At 38.3% G+C, this 14,893-nt stretch overlaps 1 protein-coding gene across 3 annotated transcripts in view; it reads right to left on the reverse strand.

The window, feature by feature from the left end:
• gnpat (glyceronephosphate O-acyltransferase) overlaps nt 1-14,893 on the reverse strand; it is a 40,686-nt gene that overhangs the window by 17,522 nt on the left and 8,271 nt on the right. For all 3 annotated transcript variants that reach the window (XR_007247551.2, XM_048530855.2, XM_048530856.2), the window contains exons 4-9: nt 9,957-10,086; nt 9,692-9,819; nt 7,089-7,164; nt 3,647-3,798; nt 3,421-3,551; nt 1,573-1,796 (exon numbers count right to left, since the gene is read on the reverse strand). Coding sequence is in view for 2 of the 3 variants with exons in the window: in XM_048530855.2 (XP_048386812.1) it covers nt 1,573-1,796; nt 3,421-3,551; nt 3,647-3,798; nt 7,089-7,164; nt 9,692-9,819; nt 9,957-10,086 (841 nt within the window). In the remaining variant the exon portion in view is untranslated. The remainder of the gene's footprint in view (nt 1-1,572; nt 1,797-3,420; nt 3,552-3,646; nt 3,799-7,088; nt 7,165-9,691; nt 9,820-9,956; nt 10,087-14,893) is intronic.

The following is a 14,893-nucleotide window of genomic DNA, read 5'->3' on the forward strand; positions in this document are numbered from 1 at the left end:
TGCCATACTATTTAATAGATGTTAGGAAGCACTTCCACACACAAAGGGTGGTAGAGGTTTACAACTCTCTTCCACAAACAGTCAATGCTTGATCAGTTGTCAATTTTAAATCCAAGGTACTGATACTTGACTGTATATCAGCAACACGTAATAGCACTACAGAAATTTCACTACCATATATCTCCACTACATTCTCTAAATTCAATGAGACAATGAATGAACAAATCAGTGTCCTGCTTGAAGCCAACTAAAATTATTCAGGCAGAATTACTGCAAAATCAACTGCACTGGAATGGACACTGTCAGGATGGCTGAAAGCATCTCTCCCCTGCCAGGTCCTGGTTCTCAACACTCAAGTGGCCAACATTGCAGGGAAGGACAAAGATGATGTTACAAAAATACACTAAATCTCTCCTTGAAGTTCAGTAGCATTAACATTAATATATGGGATGAGCCTGCTACCAACTATTCAAAATTACAACATCATGTTATCAACTTCATGCTTCAAGTCCAAACATCTTTACGATGAGGGACAGTAATAACAGACAGAGAAAGGAATAGAGTCAAATCCTGGTCTCCAGGTTATACGAATGACCTCAGGAAAGTTTTGATCGATGTGTCCAAAGATCTGGGGTCTAGAATCAGCCTGATCAGTGACATGAAGGCCAAAGCGGAAACGTATGACCTTGAGTAGATATCATTCTTGAATCAAGGAATAACCAAAGATGCTGAGGATTTGTAAAACCAAGAATATGTACTGTTTGTATTTAATTACTTTGAAAATTTTATTTGCAATGGATATAGCTGAATAAATCAGTTGGTAACACATTGCCGCTTGTGCAAGGCAATATATTACCAACTAGTATATTTAGGTAAAAGAAAAATTGCTATTGTCCCAAACGACCATAGGACTGCCTTCTCATTAGAGACATGACTGGTGGTGAGCTTAACCTTGGGGTCACTATGCCTCAGGCAAGGGGCAAGATTAAGGCGGCAGACCTTCACAGTAACCTCAGCCAATATGGAAACTGAACCCACGTTATTGGCATTACTCTGATCACAAACCAGCCAACTAAGCTAACAATTAGGCATTTCCATAGTACCTCCAATCGAGGGAAGCATCCCATGGTAATTCAAAGAAAGAAGAATTGGTGCAGCCTCTTGTAGGAGGGGTTTGCAGAAGTGGTCAGCCACTTCTTCTGTTCCTTTATCACCACTAGCAACTCATTTAGAAAGTGCATGTGTGGATTTTTGTAGAGACATAACTAAGGCTTTGTCACGATATAACATGTTGAATTACTACTTTCTAGAATCTACAAACAGTTGCTTGGGTAAAGTATTAGAAGGCTGCAGTCTTTGCCTTGAATGGAGTAAAAGGATGAAGTGGAAATGAATAAAACCTAAATCAAAAGCTACTCATGCTTTTTGGCAACATATTGGGATAATGATTTTTTTAACAATCATTTGAAAGTTGTTGCAAAACACGTGATGAATCAGATAGAGGTTAGAAATGGATAGAACTTTAGAGTATCTTCAGAATAGAGAGTTCTAAAGTAAATGTTCATTACTTACCAGGCCAGTCAACAAAAGCACCAAATGTTTCTGCAATTGCTTTGAGCCATATTGTCTGTCTGGTGAGATCTGACAGAGGAATGCTGGGCAGGTTTTGGATGATCACTGTAGCTATCAGTGCCCAGGAACTGATGACCATGTTTTTCTGCTGCAACATCACCATTCTATGGCCTACAGCATCCAGAAACCTATGTACATCTCCACATGGTTTCCGAGGAATATGCCTGCATAAATGTCAAAATTACCACAGTCAAAAGTTTTACTTGTTAGCATCAAACAGCCTGACGTCACTGAACTTCTCAGGGTCATAGAGGATGGAAGCACTCTTTTCAATCTAACTCATCGGTGCCGACCAGAAATCATAATCTGACCTAGTCCCAGTTGCCAGCATTTGGCCCATATCCCACTAAACCCAACCTATTAATATACCCATCCAGATGCCTTTTAAATATTGTGATTGTACCTGCCTCCACCACTTCCTCTGGCAGCTCATTCAATGCATTCACCACCCTCTGCATGAAAAATATTCCCCCCCAAGATCCTTTTTAAATCTTCCCCATTTCACTTAAACCTACGCCCTCTATTTTTAGTCTCGCCCACCCAAGGAAAAAGACCTTGATTATTCAGCCTATCCATGCCATTATGGTTTTATAAACCTCTACAAAAGGTCATTCTCTCAGCCTCCAACACTTTAGGGGAAAAAAAAAGCCCCAGACTATTCAGCCTCTCCTTCTAACTCAAACCCTGCAGTCTCAGCAACATCCTTGTAAATCTTACTCGCACCCTCTCAGTTTTAACAATATCCTTCCTGTGGAAGGGCAATCAGAATTATACAGAGTATTCTAGAAGTGGCCTCACCAATATAGCTGCAACATTACATTTTAAATTCACTTTTCTCTTAGAACCATTTCTTGCATTTCTTTTCTCTAACATTTTAATTAACAAGAGTTTACAAAAGTGAAGTATAAACAGATCAGAAACATACAGTCGTCAAACATTCTCTAAAGAAACGAGCATGCATATGTGCTATGTCCACACAAAGGTTATGAACTTGCATTGAATATATTATTTACCTTGTTCTATCAGTAATTATTTTAAACAAATAGATCCCATTTACTCTGTTACATTGATGACTTATATCCAATGTTGAACAAGTGGGGATCCCATTACTCATGTTAGACCTGGGCTTTTGGGGGTGGGCGGGGTAGCTGGGAAGAAAAAGAAGGAAGGAGAGAATTTTTACCTTTGTTACATTCTTGCTAGGAGTTTATACGAATGAGAGGAGGTCTAATTTAGGTATACAGATGTTAAAGGGGGTTCACAAAGTAGACACAGGGCAAACGTTTCCTCACATGGGACACAATTTTAGGCTAAGGAGCAGTGGATTTAAAACAGAGATGAGGTGGAACTACTTCTTTCAAAGGATCATGAATCTGTGGAATTCACTACTCCAGAGTATAGTGAGTAAATTTGAGGGGATAGACACGTTTTTAAACAGTTTTGGGTTAAAAGGTTAATCGGAGTGGTCCGGAAGGTGGAGTTGAGAACGAGATGAGAACAGCAATAATCATATCAAGTGGCGAAGCAGGTTCGAGGGGCTGAATTGCCTACTCCTGCTCCTAGTCCTTATGTTCTCATAGTTAATTCTAATAAATTATAATTTATGCTGTCTACTTATCCTTTTAACATTCTGAAGCCTTTTCTCAGCTATACATTAGGTCAAGTGTTCCATAATTTTTAGGCTCATCTTCAGTTGGCTCACTTTTAATAACAAATATTTATTCTGCAAGGACGAATCACAAGGCATCATCTTAATTATTCTTCTCCTATTAAGTATTAGTAACTGACCTTGGGACCAAGTTGTACTGAGATCTCTTAATTGCCCCAGTTGCTAGCGATCTCACCGACACAGGCTGCCCAAAATAAACATGTATGCTTCCGAAGTTTTCACTCAAAATCTTCCTGGCTTTCAACAAACCCTAAAACAGAAAACCAATTTGATCACTCATTTGTAATCTCATTGTTATTAGAAAAAGCTGAAATGGAGATAGTACAATAAGAAACCTATACACACAGAAGTCGATTCCTTTGGCTTTGGTACTCCTAAAAGCTCGTGTGCATACAGGGATTCCTCCAGGATTCGCTCATAGCTTATACTTATGGGAACTAAGTACATGTCGAAAACCTCCCCCATCAAAAAAGGTTCAATAGCAATGTTCAAAAGTCCTATGAAAAAGAACATTTTACAAATCTTTAAAAACAAGAGAGCAACATTAATCAAAGCATAAAGTATTTGCATTTATATGGACAATTCACCTTCTGCAATAGAGCGTGTGTGTCAAAAGATAATGTCAAGTTGTTTTATGATAGTTGCAGTATTAAGGTATCAAAATGAAATCAGGAAAATTGACTGTCTGCAATATATAGAATTCCAGAAATTTTACTGTTGAAGGGCAGACATTTTAAAAGATAACCCTGCAGTGGTTGCACTAAAACTGCAACTTGCCATGCCCACAGAGTTCTGATTTCTAAAAAATCAAGATCACTCTCAGACTGGCAACATCATTGTAGAATGAAAACTGCTGGATTTAATTGCGGTTTAGCTGGTCTAGACTTTGAGGAAATTGCAAGTGCGTTCCTAATAATATTGAGATTTTGTTTCAGACAAACTGGTTCTTCACTGCGGTAAGTATTTAGAATATTTTAAAATCCTTTGTGCAAGTATTACCAGTGGTTTAGTAGAAGCACTCTCAGCACATGAATCAGAAGTTGCTAAGTTCAAGCAGTAATCCAGAGATTTGAGCACAGATCACAGGTTAGCACAAAGTTGCAGAGAGAGGAAATATTGTAGTGAGGTACTGTCTTTTTCACAAGACACTAAGAGGTTCTGTCTGTCCTCAAAAGCTAGACACAATAATTCCCACAGATCTTTAGAAAGGCGTAGGGGGGGTTCTTACCTGGTGTCCTGACTAATATTTATCTGATAACCAATATCTGTAAACCAAATGATCTCATCATCACCTCCTTGCTGTTTCCAGAACCTTGCAGTGCATGAACTGGCTAGCATGTTTCCCAGTAGCTATTACACTCCAAGTGTTTTGGGGCATTCTGAAACTGTGCAAGATGTTAAATGATCACAATTTCTCCTTTGATAGGAGATTCCAAGATTATGCTCAGGAGAATATAAACACCTATTTTTTCTTCATTTGCATTAATTTATTTTGTTAGGTTCAGGGAGTTAGTTGTATTAAATAATGTTCCAAAACCAAATTTCTCAGTATGAGGTCTGATTCTAATGTAACACAAAGAAAACATTCTGTTATCATCACTGCAACAGTATTCATATCATACAGAAAATCACGACCAGTTTCTACCTTTGTTGGTTCCCCAAACCACAGACGATGAGTACCTAAACATTAGTTTTGGTTAGTTCACTCAGCTACATATCACTGAATCTGGGAGGTGCGTAAGAAGTTGCATTAGAAATCAGTGACCACTTGACTAAGTTTGAGAAGTTAAAGACATTTCTGTAGCTACAGAAATATAATCACTTCAGTTAATGGGCCTAGGACACGAATTTTAAGAAAATAAGCCCTCAGAGCTTGACAGACTAGACTACAGTTTGTGGGTACACAGATTCACAGGTGTAGTTTGGACATCTCAGCGAAGACTCTCAAACTCTATTGGTTAAATTACTTCATATGACTGGAGGTCCTAAATTACAATAAGCCAACGCCTCGATTTACATCTCAACAGCAGTGTGCAGAGCATTATCTACAACAAAAACATCAACCGATTACATCACTATGACAAACAGCATTTATAACTAACTTAAATATCCTTGCCAAATTCTCAGTGAAAATGCTGTGACTTGACAATTTTAACAGCTGTCTATCTTGCCAGTTTTTGGAAAGACAATTTATTCCCTCTCTAAATTGGGAGATTATATATTTTTTGATTCATTACAATTTTAATTTGAACATTATTTGCTGGTAGCTTTTGACAATACATCCGAATTTTTAAATATTCATTCTGCAATTTTACTTTAGCAGAAACAACTGATATATAATTGTTGGCTCATTAAAAATGAGCAACCGCTTTAACCTCACTTGTAAAAATAGTAATCATTTATTATTGGTGGTTTTGTCCCATCTTTTAATTTTCTGCATTTCATTATCGATTCTTGTTATCCCAATACATAGCTTTATCAGTCAGTCTATTCAAAATAATTGGACGAGACAATTCAATCTGAGCAGGCAAAAGTACTTTAAATAAAGGTATACAAGGCTGGAACCCAAAGCTCAACCTGTGGGGTGGTGCAATCATACTTTGGTACTAGAGTGGAATTTACCAACACTTCCTATATTTAAATGATGTGAATACAGGTTTATCTGTTTGCAGCAGAGTTTGACAATTAACTTTTCAGGTGACATTTCTTGTAGTTATCAGTAATATGTTTAAGAAACTAGCAAATAATTTTACGCACTAGTTCTTGTGTCAATCCTTTAATCCTGCTTGGGCTACAAAAGGTGAAATGTCATTGTCATGTGCCTGCAGTCTATAACTTCTGCACTGGACTGGTCTCTGGCAGGATTCTGTGCTACATGAACACAGTTTTAAGTGCCTCATATACACTACATTTTGCTTCTCTTTCCCTTTTTCCCCACCATTGTATCTCTGTATGTCTCCTGCCTAGTTGAATTGAGGCAGGAATATATTAAGTGGCGATGCTTTATAGGAAGTTTCATAACTTCCTCTTACTTCTCTAATAAAACCACTCCAAGCGTATTGAGTCAGTCTACAGAGAGTCCAAAAGCTAATGATGACAATTGTGTAAGGTGCACCTGATTGTGTCTAATAAGTAGAACAATTTCCAAAGTTGTCATAATGATGTAATATGACATCTGGATTTCCAGATCCCAAGGGTTAAAAGGCTATGCCATCAGGATTGTGACTGATTGATGTCTCGTTGTGTGAAGTGAGAATCTTATCCAATAGAACATAACATGGAAAGTGTCTGTTAACCTTAACTCGGTGAGTTTTGTTTTATTCCTGGACAACCTTTTGGTTGTAGCTGAGGGTCTATTTACAAGCAACATTTATGCTACCTCTTTTGCTGCGTCAAATGCATTGTTTTTATAAGGAAATATTAACATAATTGTACAAGATTGGGACTAGAACCCAGAGGTCATGAATTCAAAGTCCACTACAGCCAGCTGCTAAACTAAATTCACATTTATGGTCTCGGCTCACGTTAATTTGTAGGTTTTCTGCTGTGGATGACCAGCCATCTGTGATATTGGGCTGTGAATGATGGCATGCGCACATGGTACCAGGGCCCTTGAAGAAAGTGCAAGAGAGTCATAGGTGGTCGTAGGCTTTTCCTGCTAGCTCCACAAAGACAACAGTTGTCAAAAAGAACTAAAAAATTCACAATATTTTGGGCTTGAATGGTTTAGGATTTCACAATCAGTTAATTTCAGTGACAAAGGAGCTCCCAAACCTCTCAAACTCACCTAATTTGGGAGTAAGAGATTTTCCAGTACGACTTCTAGTCCCTTCCACAAAAAATTCAACAGGAGCATCACCATTCTGTAAAATGAGTTTTCAGTTAACACATATGCCTTCATTAGCATACAAAAATGTAGGCAACTTACCAAATAACATTACTGATGGAATAAAAAGAATTCACATACCTTTCCGCTGTAATGCAGTGAGCAGAGATTGACAAGACAATTTGGACCAGATGTTTATAACACCTGGAATTTTCACACTATAAACTAAGCAATGAACACCACAGGGCTATTTCAATGAGTCTGCACTTTCATAAACAATCTTGTTACGATTCTAAGACCAGTGCTCCCATTCAGCAAGGTTTTATAATGGTAACTGAAAGCTTACATGATTAAATTGCTCTGCTGCCTTAATTCCATTAATGATCATGCTTTTCTACCTCATAGAAAGAAGTCTTGTTTTATGTGGCAGAACTAAACAAACAACATGTTTTTTTGTTGGGTATAAGCAAATTGAATAATTTTCTATTGATAGTGAGAAACTCGCACATTACTCACTCAGCTTAAATCGTCTACTTCACCACAAACTCATTTGTAAAAGCAGTTAAAATGTTTGTTAACCTGAAGTATGAGTTATTCAGAACAATAATGTGGCACCATACCTACAAGAACATAGAATTCCTGTTAGTACCTCTGATTTAGAACTAACAACTGATCCAACATCAACCTCTGTTCACGGTAGAGAGTTCTAAACCTCTACAACCTTTTGTGTGTAGACGCGTTTCCTAACAACTCTCCTAAACAGTCTGGCCGTACTTTTAGACACTGCCTCTTTTGCAGCTGAATATACATAACTAGAAAAATTGGATTTTAAAGTCCATTAGAATAACATAACTAATAATTATTTACCATAATCTGCTGTCCATAAATTACTTATTTCTGTACTGAAGTCCTTGCATTGCTATGGGAATAACTTTGCAAAAAATGAAAAGCTCCAAACTCTCTTCACCAGGAAAGAGTCTACTCTGAATTATTCCCAAGGCGCCTTCCATCTCCTGCTCAGACGTTAAATATGAGAAACCTAATATTTTACTACCTCTGCTTCCTTCAGGCACCTGATCTCCTCTACACCATGGTTCTTCCTCCACCTCCCCCAGATCCCTCAAACTCCAGCTCCTGGTCAGTTAACATCTCCCTTCAGTGTACTCTGATCACTGACATCAACAACTTGTCCCTATTCATTAACTTTATCACAACAACTTAGGAAAACTGCTACCAGTTCCTCCTCAAATAGTGTTTCCAACTACTCACCATCCTCAACATTCCCTATCTTTCTGAATCCTGGAGTGCATTATTCCTTCATTTACATCCGCACTACTTCATATACGAAAAATTACAATCAGGTTTTTGTCCTGCAATCAGCACTGAGGCACCATAAGCAACACACCATTGAATTGCAGCAGTAACCTTAGTGTACACCTTCACATCTCCTGACTACATGTCACCAACTCTTTCATTGCTGACCTCCTTAGCGGTTTCCTCATGTACTTTAGCCCCAGTCCCTCTTCACCTTGCCATGTGCCTCTCTGCCATCAAAACCCACCAGATTCTTCTTTTCAACCATGACTTGTTACAACTGTCCCTCTTCCTTCTCTTTTTATCTATGACAGATAAAGCACCCAGAGACATCTAAAGCTAATGCAAACTGGGGTAAAATAATTTTCTCATAATGATTAATGCAGGTTAGTGCTGGACGAATGCAAATTAATTTCAGTCATTGATGCATAGCGAAAGCACCCTACACAGTACAATAGTAGGGGATAACACAGCGTGGAGCTGGAGGAACACAGCAGGCCAGGCAGCATCATACAAGCAAGAAAGCTGATGTTTCGGGTCAAGACCCTACTTCAGAGTTCTGGAGAAGGGTCCGAACCTGAAATGTCAGCTGTCCTGGTTCTCGGATGCTGCCTGGTCTGCTGTGTTCCCTCAGCCCTGCAGTGTGTTATCTCCGACTCCTGCGTCAGCAGTTTTTACTATATCTTACACTGTACAATGCTCTGTTCATTCTGCAGAGTTAGAATAGTACTGCAGCGTTCATGATGTTATTTAGGCAATTTAATTAAAGTTAAGAAACCTTTTTTTTAAATCCAAAGGTTTTAATGTGGCAAATAAAGAATATTATTTGGTCAGGAAGGACTCATTCAAGACAGATAACCAATTAAAAAAAATTCCAAGGAGTTTAGAAACAATTTATTTGCACAGTGGGATATTGAAACACAGACTGTTTTGCCATAGACTGTAGTTGAGGCAGAATCTATTGCATCTTTTATGGGAAAATTGATTAAAATGTAAATGCATGGAAACGTGGAGAGTAGGCAGTGGAATTAACTTCAGATTGCTCTTGCACAGAGAAATTAGGCCATACGGCTTTATTGTGCTTTAATTAGTGTTTTAAGTTAATACAAGAGGATAAGATCACTGAACAGTCTTTAGCAGCAATGTTGTTACTGTTTTGTATTAACTTCGAAAGATGATGTTAACAATGTCAACACATCTGACAGAATACCAATTCATCTATTTAATGCACCGGTAAACAGAACACTAACCCGCAAAATTGTTTTCACATATTCAGAAAAAACTGCCCAGTACAATTTGTCTCCTCCAAATGAACGGCGAATGAAAAAAGCACCTGACATTCGCAGCATCTCTCCAACTATTTTCATTCCCATAAAATCTGCAGAAGAAGCAAAAATATTGTTCAAATAAAAGTCAAGACCAAGATAAAAACAGATTTTAAGTTGAGTCATATTCCACTGTGTAACTGCAATTAAACTAATTACATCTAGCTACTGAATTAAAACTGTTACTTGCCCATTCCAGCAGCAATGACTGGCAAGCAGAGGTCATACGTATACATGATATATGACAACATGAGGAAGTCTATGTAGCTGCGATGGCTAGGCAGCAGAACAACTGGATATTCTTGTATAGCCTGATGCAGCTGAAATAAAATAACACATTTACAGATACTTATTTAATATAGGCAAATTTAACTTTAAAGATAAATATTTGTCCATACAAAATGTAAGAATAGAAAGCTATACACCACTCAATGGAAGATTACTAACTTCGTAAGTGCTGTTTTATTACAGGGTTCACTACTGGTACATATGTGGACTTCATGCATTAGCAACATAGCAAAGGAAGGTTAGTCCTCAGGTCAGAGGCTTTACCTATAAAGCAATAGTGGGGAGTTAACCACTTCTTCAGTATCCAAAGGACAGGTATCACTTGTACAGGAAGCAACGTTTAAAAAGGAGGAGCAAGATAACAATTTTCATCATCAATATTTACATGGTCTCTTTATATAGAAAACAGAAAAATATGGAACCAAGGCAAACAAGGGGAACTAAAAAGGGGGTGAGTAATTGTTCCATGAAAGGTGCGATTTAGAGAACAAAAAGGGAGACAAAGTTAGGGAGTGAATTCTAGATGACCATCAGGAAGATCAGCTTTCAATGTTGAGTGAAAATCCACATAAGTAACACTAACACCCATAAAAATATACCTAACTCAAGCAGTCATCTTAAGTAGAAAACTAGACAGGAAAAGAAACATAGGGACGTTCAGAGAATTTTACAAATAAAGCTCCAAACGGTGATAACAATTTAGTCCACAATAAGGCATAATAGCAGACATAGACCAATAAGCCCATTGAGTCTGCTCTGCCATTCAACGAGATCTGATAATCCACAACTCCACGTTCCTGTCTTTACCCTATAATCCATGATTTCCTTTCAGATTAAATATCTATTTCAGTCTTGAATTTACTTAACGACCTTACCTCTACAGCATTCTGCAGAAAAGAATTCCACAGATTCACTACCCTCAGAGAAAATTCCTCCTGAACCCTGTGACCAGTTACTCTGAGATTATGTCCTCTGGTACTAGGCTCTCCAACAACGGGAAACAACCTTTCTACACAGTCAAGACTCTTAAGAATCTAGTATTTTTCAAAAAGTATACCTCTCATTCTTCAAAACTCCAAAGAGTACAGGTCAACCTACCCAATCACTTCTCATAAGACAGTCCCTCCTTACATGGGATAAGCCTAGTGAGCCTTCTCTCGACTACCTTCTTTGCCAGTATAGCTTTCCTTGGATCAGGAGCATAAAAATGTTCTTGTAATCCAGCTGTAGACTGGCTAGTACCTTGTATTGTTTTTATATTTTTAAGATGCTCTCTCATTTGAAACAAAGGCTAATGTTCCACTCGCCTTTCCTATTATCTGCTGAACCTGGATGACAGCACTTTGTGATTTATGCTTGAGGATTTCCAAATCCATCTGTGTTGTACTTTTCTGCAGTTGTTCTCTATTTAAATGATATTCAGCTCCTTTATTTTTCCTGCCAAATTGCTTAACCTCACATTTTTTGACATTATGTTCCATGTTTTTGCCCACTTATTTAACCTCTCTTTCTCCCTGTGGATTCTTTGAGTCATCGTCACCACTTCCCTTTTGACCTATTTTTGTATCATCCCCCGAAGTTGGGGATAGAATGCTCACTTCTCTCATCGAAGTAATTTTTACATATTGTAAACAATTGTGGACCGAGCACTGGTCTCTGTGGCACTCCTCTTAACTACAGGTTACCATCCTGAGAATGCCCTTGTTATCCAAACTCTGTCCTCTATGAGTTGGTCAAGCCACAATCTGCGCTAATAGACAACCATGGGCTTTTATTTTAATAAGTGGCCTAACATGTTACTTACTAATCAGCATCTTCTAAAAATTCAAATATATTACATCCACTGTTTCTCCTTCACCTATCCTGGTTGTTTCCTTCTTGAAAAAAGATTGAATATATTTGTCTGGTGCAATTTCCCTTTTATGAAGCCGTGCCGACTTTGCTTGATCATATTATGCATTTCTAAATGCTGTTATTACATCTTTTATAATAGTATCTATCATTTTCCCAATGACATATATTAAGGTAACTGGCCTATGGTTACTTCTTCTTTTATCTGCTTCCCTTTTTAAATAAAAGTTGTTGCATGGGCTGTTATGTAATCTTCTGGGACTTTTCCATAATCCAAACTCTGTAGCTATTCTTACAGTATCCTAGGACTTACTGGTCTTTAACCCCATTAGTTTCCCTATCACTTGTTCTCGATGACAGTTATTGTACTAATTTCCCATCATTCTTTTTATGCCTTGATTATATGGTCATTTTGAAAGGCTATGAGCGTCTTCTACAGTGAAGACTAATATAAAGTTATTTATTCAACTCCATTGCTCTTTTATAATTATCTCCCCAGCTTCATTCTTTAAAGGGGCCTATGTTAACTTTAGCCTCGCTCTTCCTATAAATATATTTAAAGAAGCTCTCGCTATCCACCTTGATATTTCTCAAATTTACTCCTAAAGTTTGTTGTTGCCCTGTTATTTTTGGTCTTTTTTTGTTGTTTTTTAAAACTTTCCCAGTCTTCTGTCTTACCATGAATTTTGCCACGCTGCATATTTTCTATTCAATTTCAGGTTAATCTTAACTTCACTGGTTAATAATGGTTGGCATATACCCTTCCTAGAATCCTTGCATGCAAAAAAACACACATGGGCAAGATTATGGAGAATCCCAAGATAGTCTACAAGGAGAAATGATTAACCAATGAAAGAGTTCAACCCATTAGAGACCAAGTGTAAATTTGTGCATGAAGCTGGAGGACATTAGTACATTGTTAAATGAGTGCTTGACATCTATCTTTATTTGGTAGGAGTATGATGTAAGTACAGAATTCGAATCTATGGGCTGTGAAGCTCTTGAACAGATTGATATAAGAAGCAAGAAAGTATTGGAGTTTTGGGAAATATTAAAAGTGGTCAAATCCCCAGGACTTCATGAGTTAGTTCCCAGGCTGCTGTGGGAGACGAAGTAAAAAAAAGCAGAAGACCTGACCCAAATTTTTAAATATTTTCTCACCACAGGGCAAGTGCCAGAGCATGGAAGGGCAGCTAATGTGGTTCCGCTTTACAAGATGGTGGCAGAGATAGACCACAGAACCAAAGACCAGTGAATCTCACGTTAGTGGTACGGAAACTATTGGAGAAAATAGTGAAGGAGAAAATTAATCTCCATTTAGAGATGCAAGGTTTTATCACGAATAGTCAGCATGGCTTTGTCAGAGAAGTCACGCTCAATGGATCTGATTGAATTTGTCGAAGAGGTGGCCAAGTGTTTAGATGAGGGTAATTAGTTGACGTAATCCAAATGGATTTCAGCAAGACTTTTCACAAAGTCCCACATGGGAGACTGATCAAGAAAGTGAAAGGTCATGGGGTCCAGTATAACTTAGCAATTTGGGTCCAAAATTAGCTTAGTGGCAGGAGGCAGAAGGCTGTTTGTGTGACTAGAGATTGGTGTCTGGTGGCATACAACAGGAATCAATGCTGAATCCTTATTGTTTGTGATTTTCATAAATGATGTACATGCAATTTTTGGTGGGGTTGAGGTGGACGATAATTGAGTTGTAGATGACACAAAAATTGGCTGGGTGATTGACAGTGAGGAGGACGATGAGGTTACAGGAAGATACAGACAGGGTGGTTAGATTGTTAGATCAGTGGCAAAGAGAAATTAACCCTCAAAAATGTGAGGTGGTGCATTTTGGAAGAAGCCAAGGAGTACTCAATGAATGGCAGGACACTAGGACGTTCCGAGGAACAGAGGGATCTTGGGTGCATCTCCACAGATCCCTGAAGGTGGTGGACAGATTAATATGGCAGTGAAGACGATATATGGAATTCTTGCCTTTATCAGTCAACACCTGGAATAATAACAGCAGTGAGGTTGTGCTGCAGCTGTAGAACTTTGGTCTGCAGTTCTCGTCATCACACTTTCAAATAAGATGTGTTTGCACTGGAGGAAGTGCAGAGGAGATGTACCCGGGATGGAACATTGCAACTATGAAGAGTAGAGTGTGCTGCATTTTGTTTAATACTTTGTTTTGCTGTATTTACGGTGTTACAATCTGGTTGCCTTGTTATAGGAAGGATATTATTAAGCTGGAGAAAGTTCAGAAGGTATTTACTAGGGTGTGCCCAGAATGGAAGGTTTGACTTATAAGAACAGGCTAGATAGGTTGGGATTATTTTCACTGAAGCGGAGGAGGTTGAGGGGTGACCTCAGAGGTTTATAGAATCAGGTGTCTTTTCCCTACAGTGGGGGATTTCAAGACTAGGGGACATATTTTTAAGATAAGAGGAGAAAGTTTTCATAAAAGACAGGAGGGGCAAGTTTATTTTTTAAGAACAGGGGGACATGTTTGGAATGAACTTCCCGACATAGTGATGGATGCGGGTACAGTTACAACATTTAAAAGACATTTGGATAAGTTCACGAATAAGAAATGTTTGGAGGGATATGGATCAAACACAGGCGGGGTGGACTAGTTTAGTTTTAGATCTTTTGAGCAGAGAAGTTTTAGGGAAGTGGACCTGACAAAGGTGTATAAAATTGAGGGCCACAGGCAGGCTGATTGGAAAGCAGCTGTTCCCCTTTGTCAAAAGTCAAGAATAAGGAGACACACTTTTAAAGTGAAAGGCAGGAAATTTAAAGGGGATTTGAGTCCCTATAGACATAGTACAAGAAAGTGGGACCACTGAAGGCTGAAGTGTATATTTTAGTATTAGCATTTATGGGCTGAAGAGCCTTGTCTGTACCAAATGATTTAATTATTCTATGAATCCTTCTTTCTCACTGGGACGTATCTTTGTTGCAAGTCATGGACTATTTTCATAAATATCCTGC

This window comes from Stegostoma tigrinum, chromosome 4, assembly GCF_030684315.1.
Source record: "Stegostoma tigrinum isolate sSteTig4 chromosome 4, sSteTig4.hap1, whole genome shotgun sequence".
Classification (NCBI taxonomy): domain Eukaryota; kingdom Metazoa; phylum Chordata; class Chondrichthyes; order Orectolobiformes; family Stegostomatidae; genus Stegostoma; species Stegostoma tigrinum.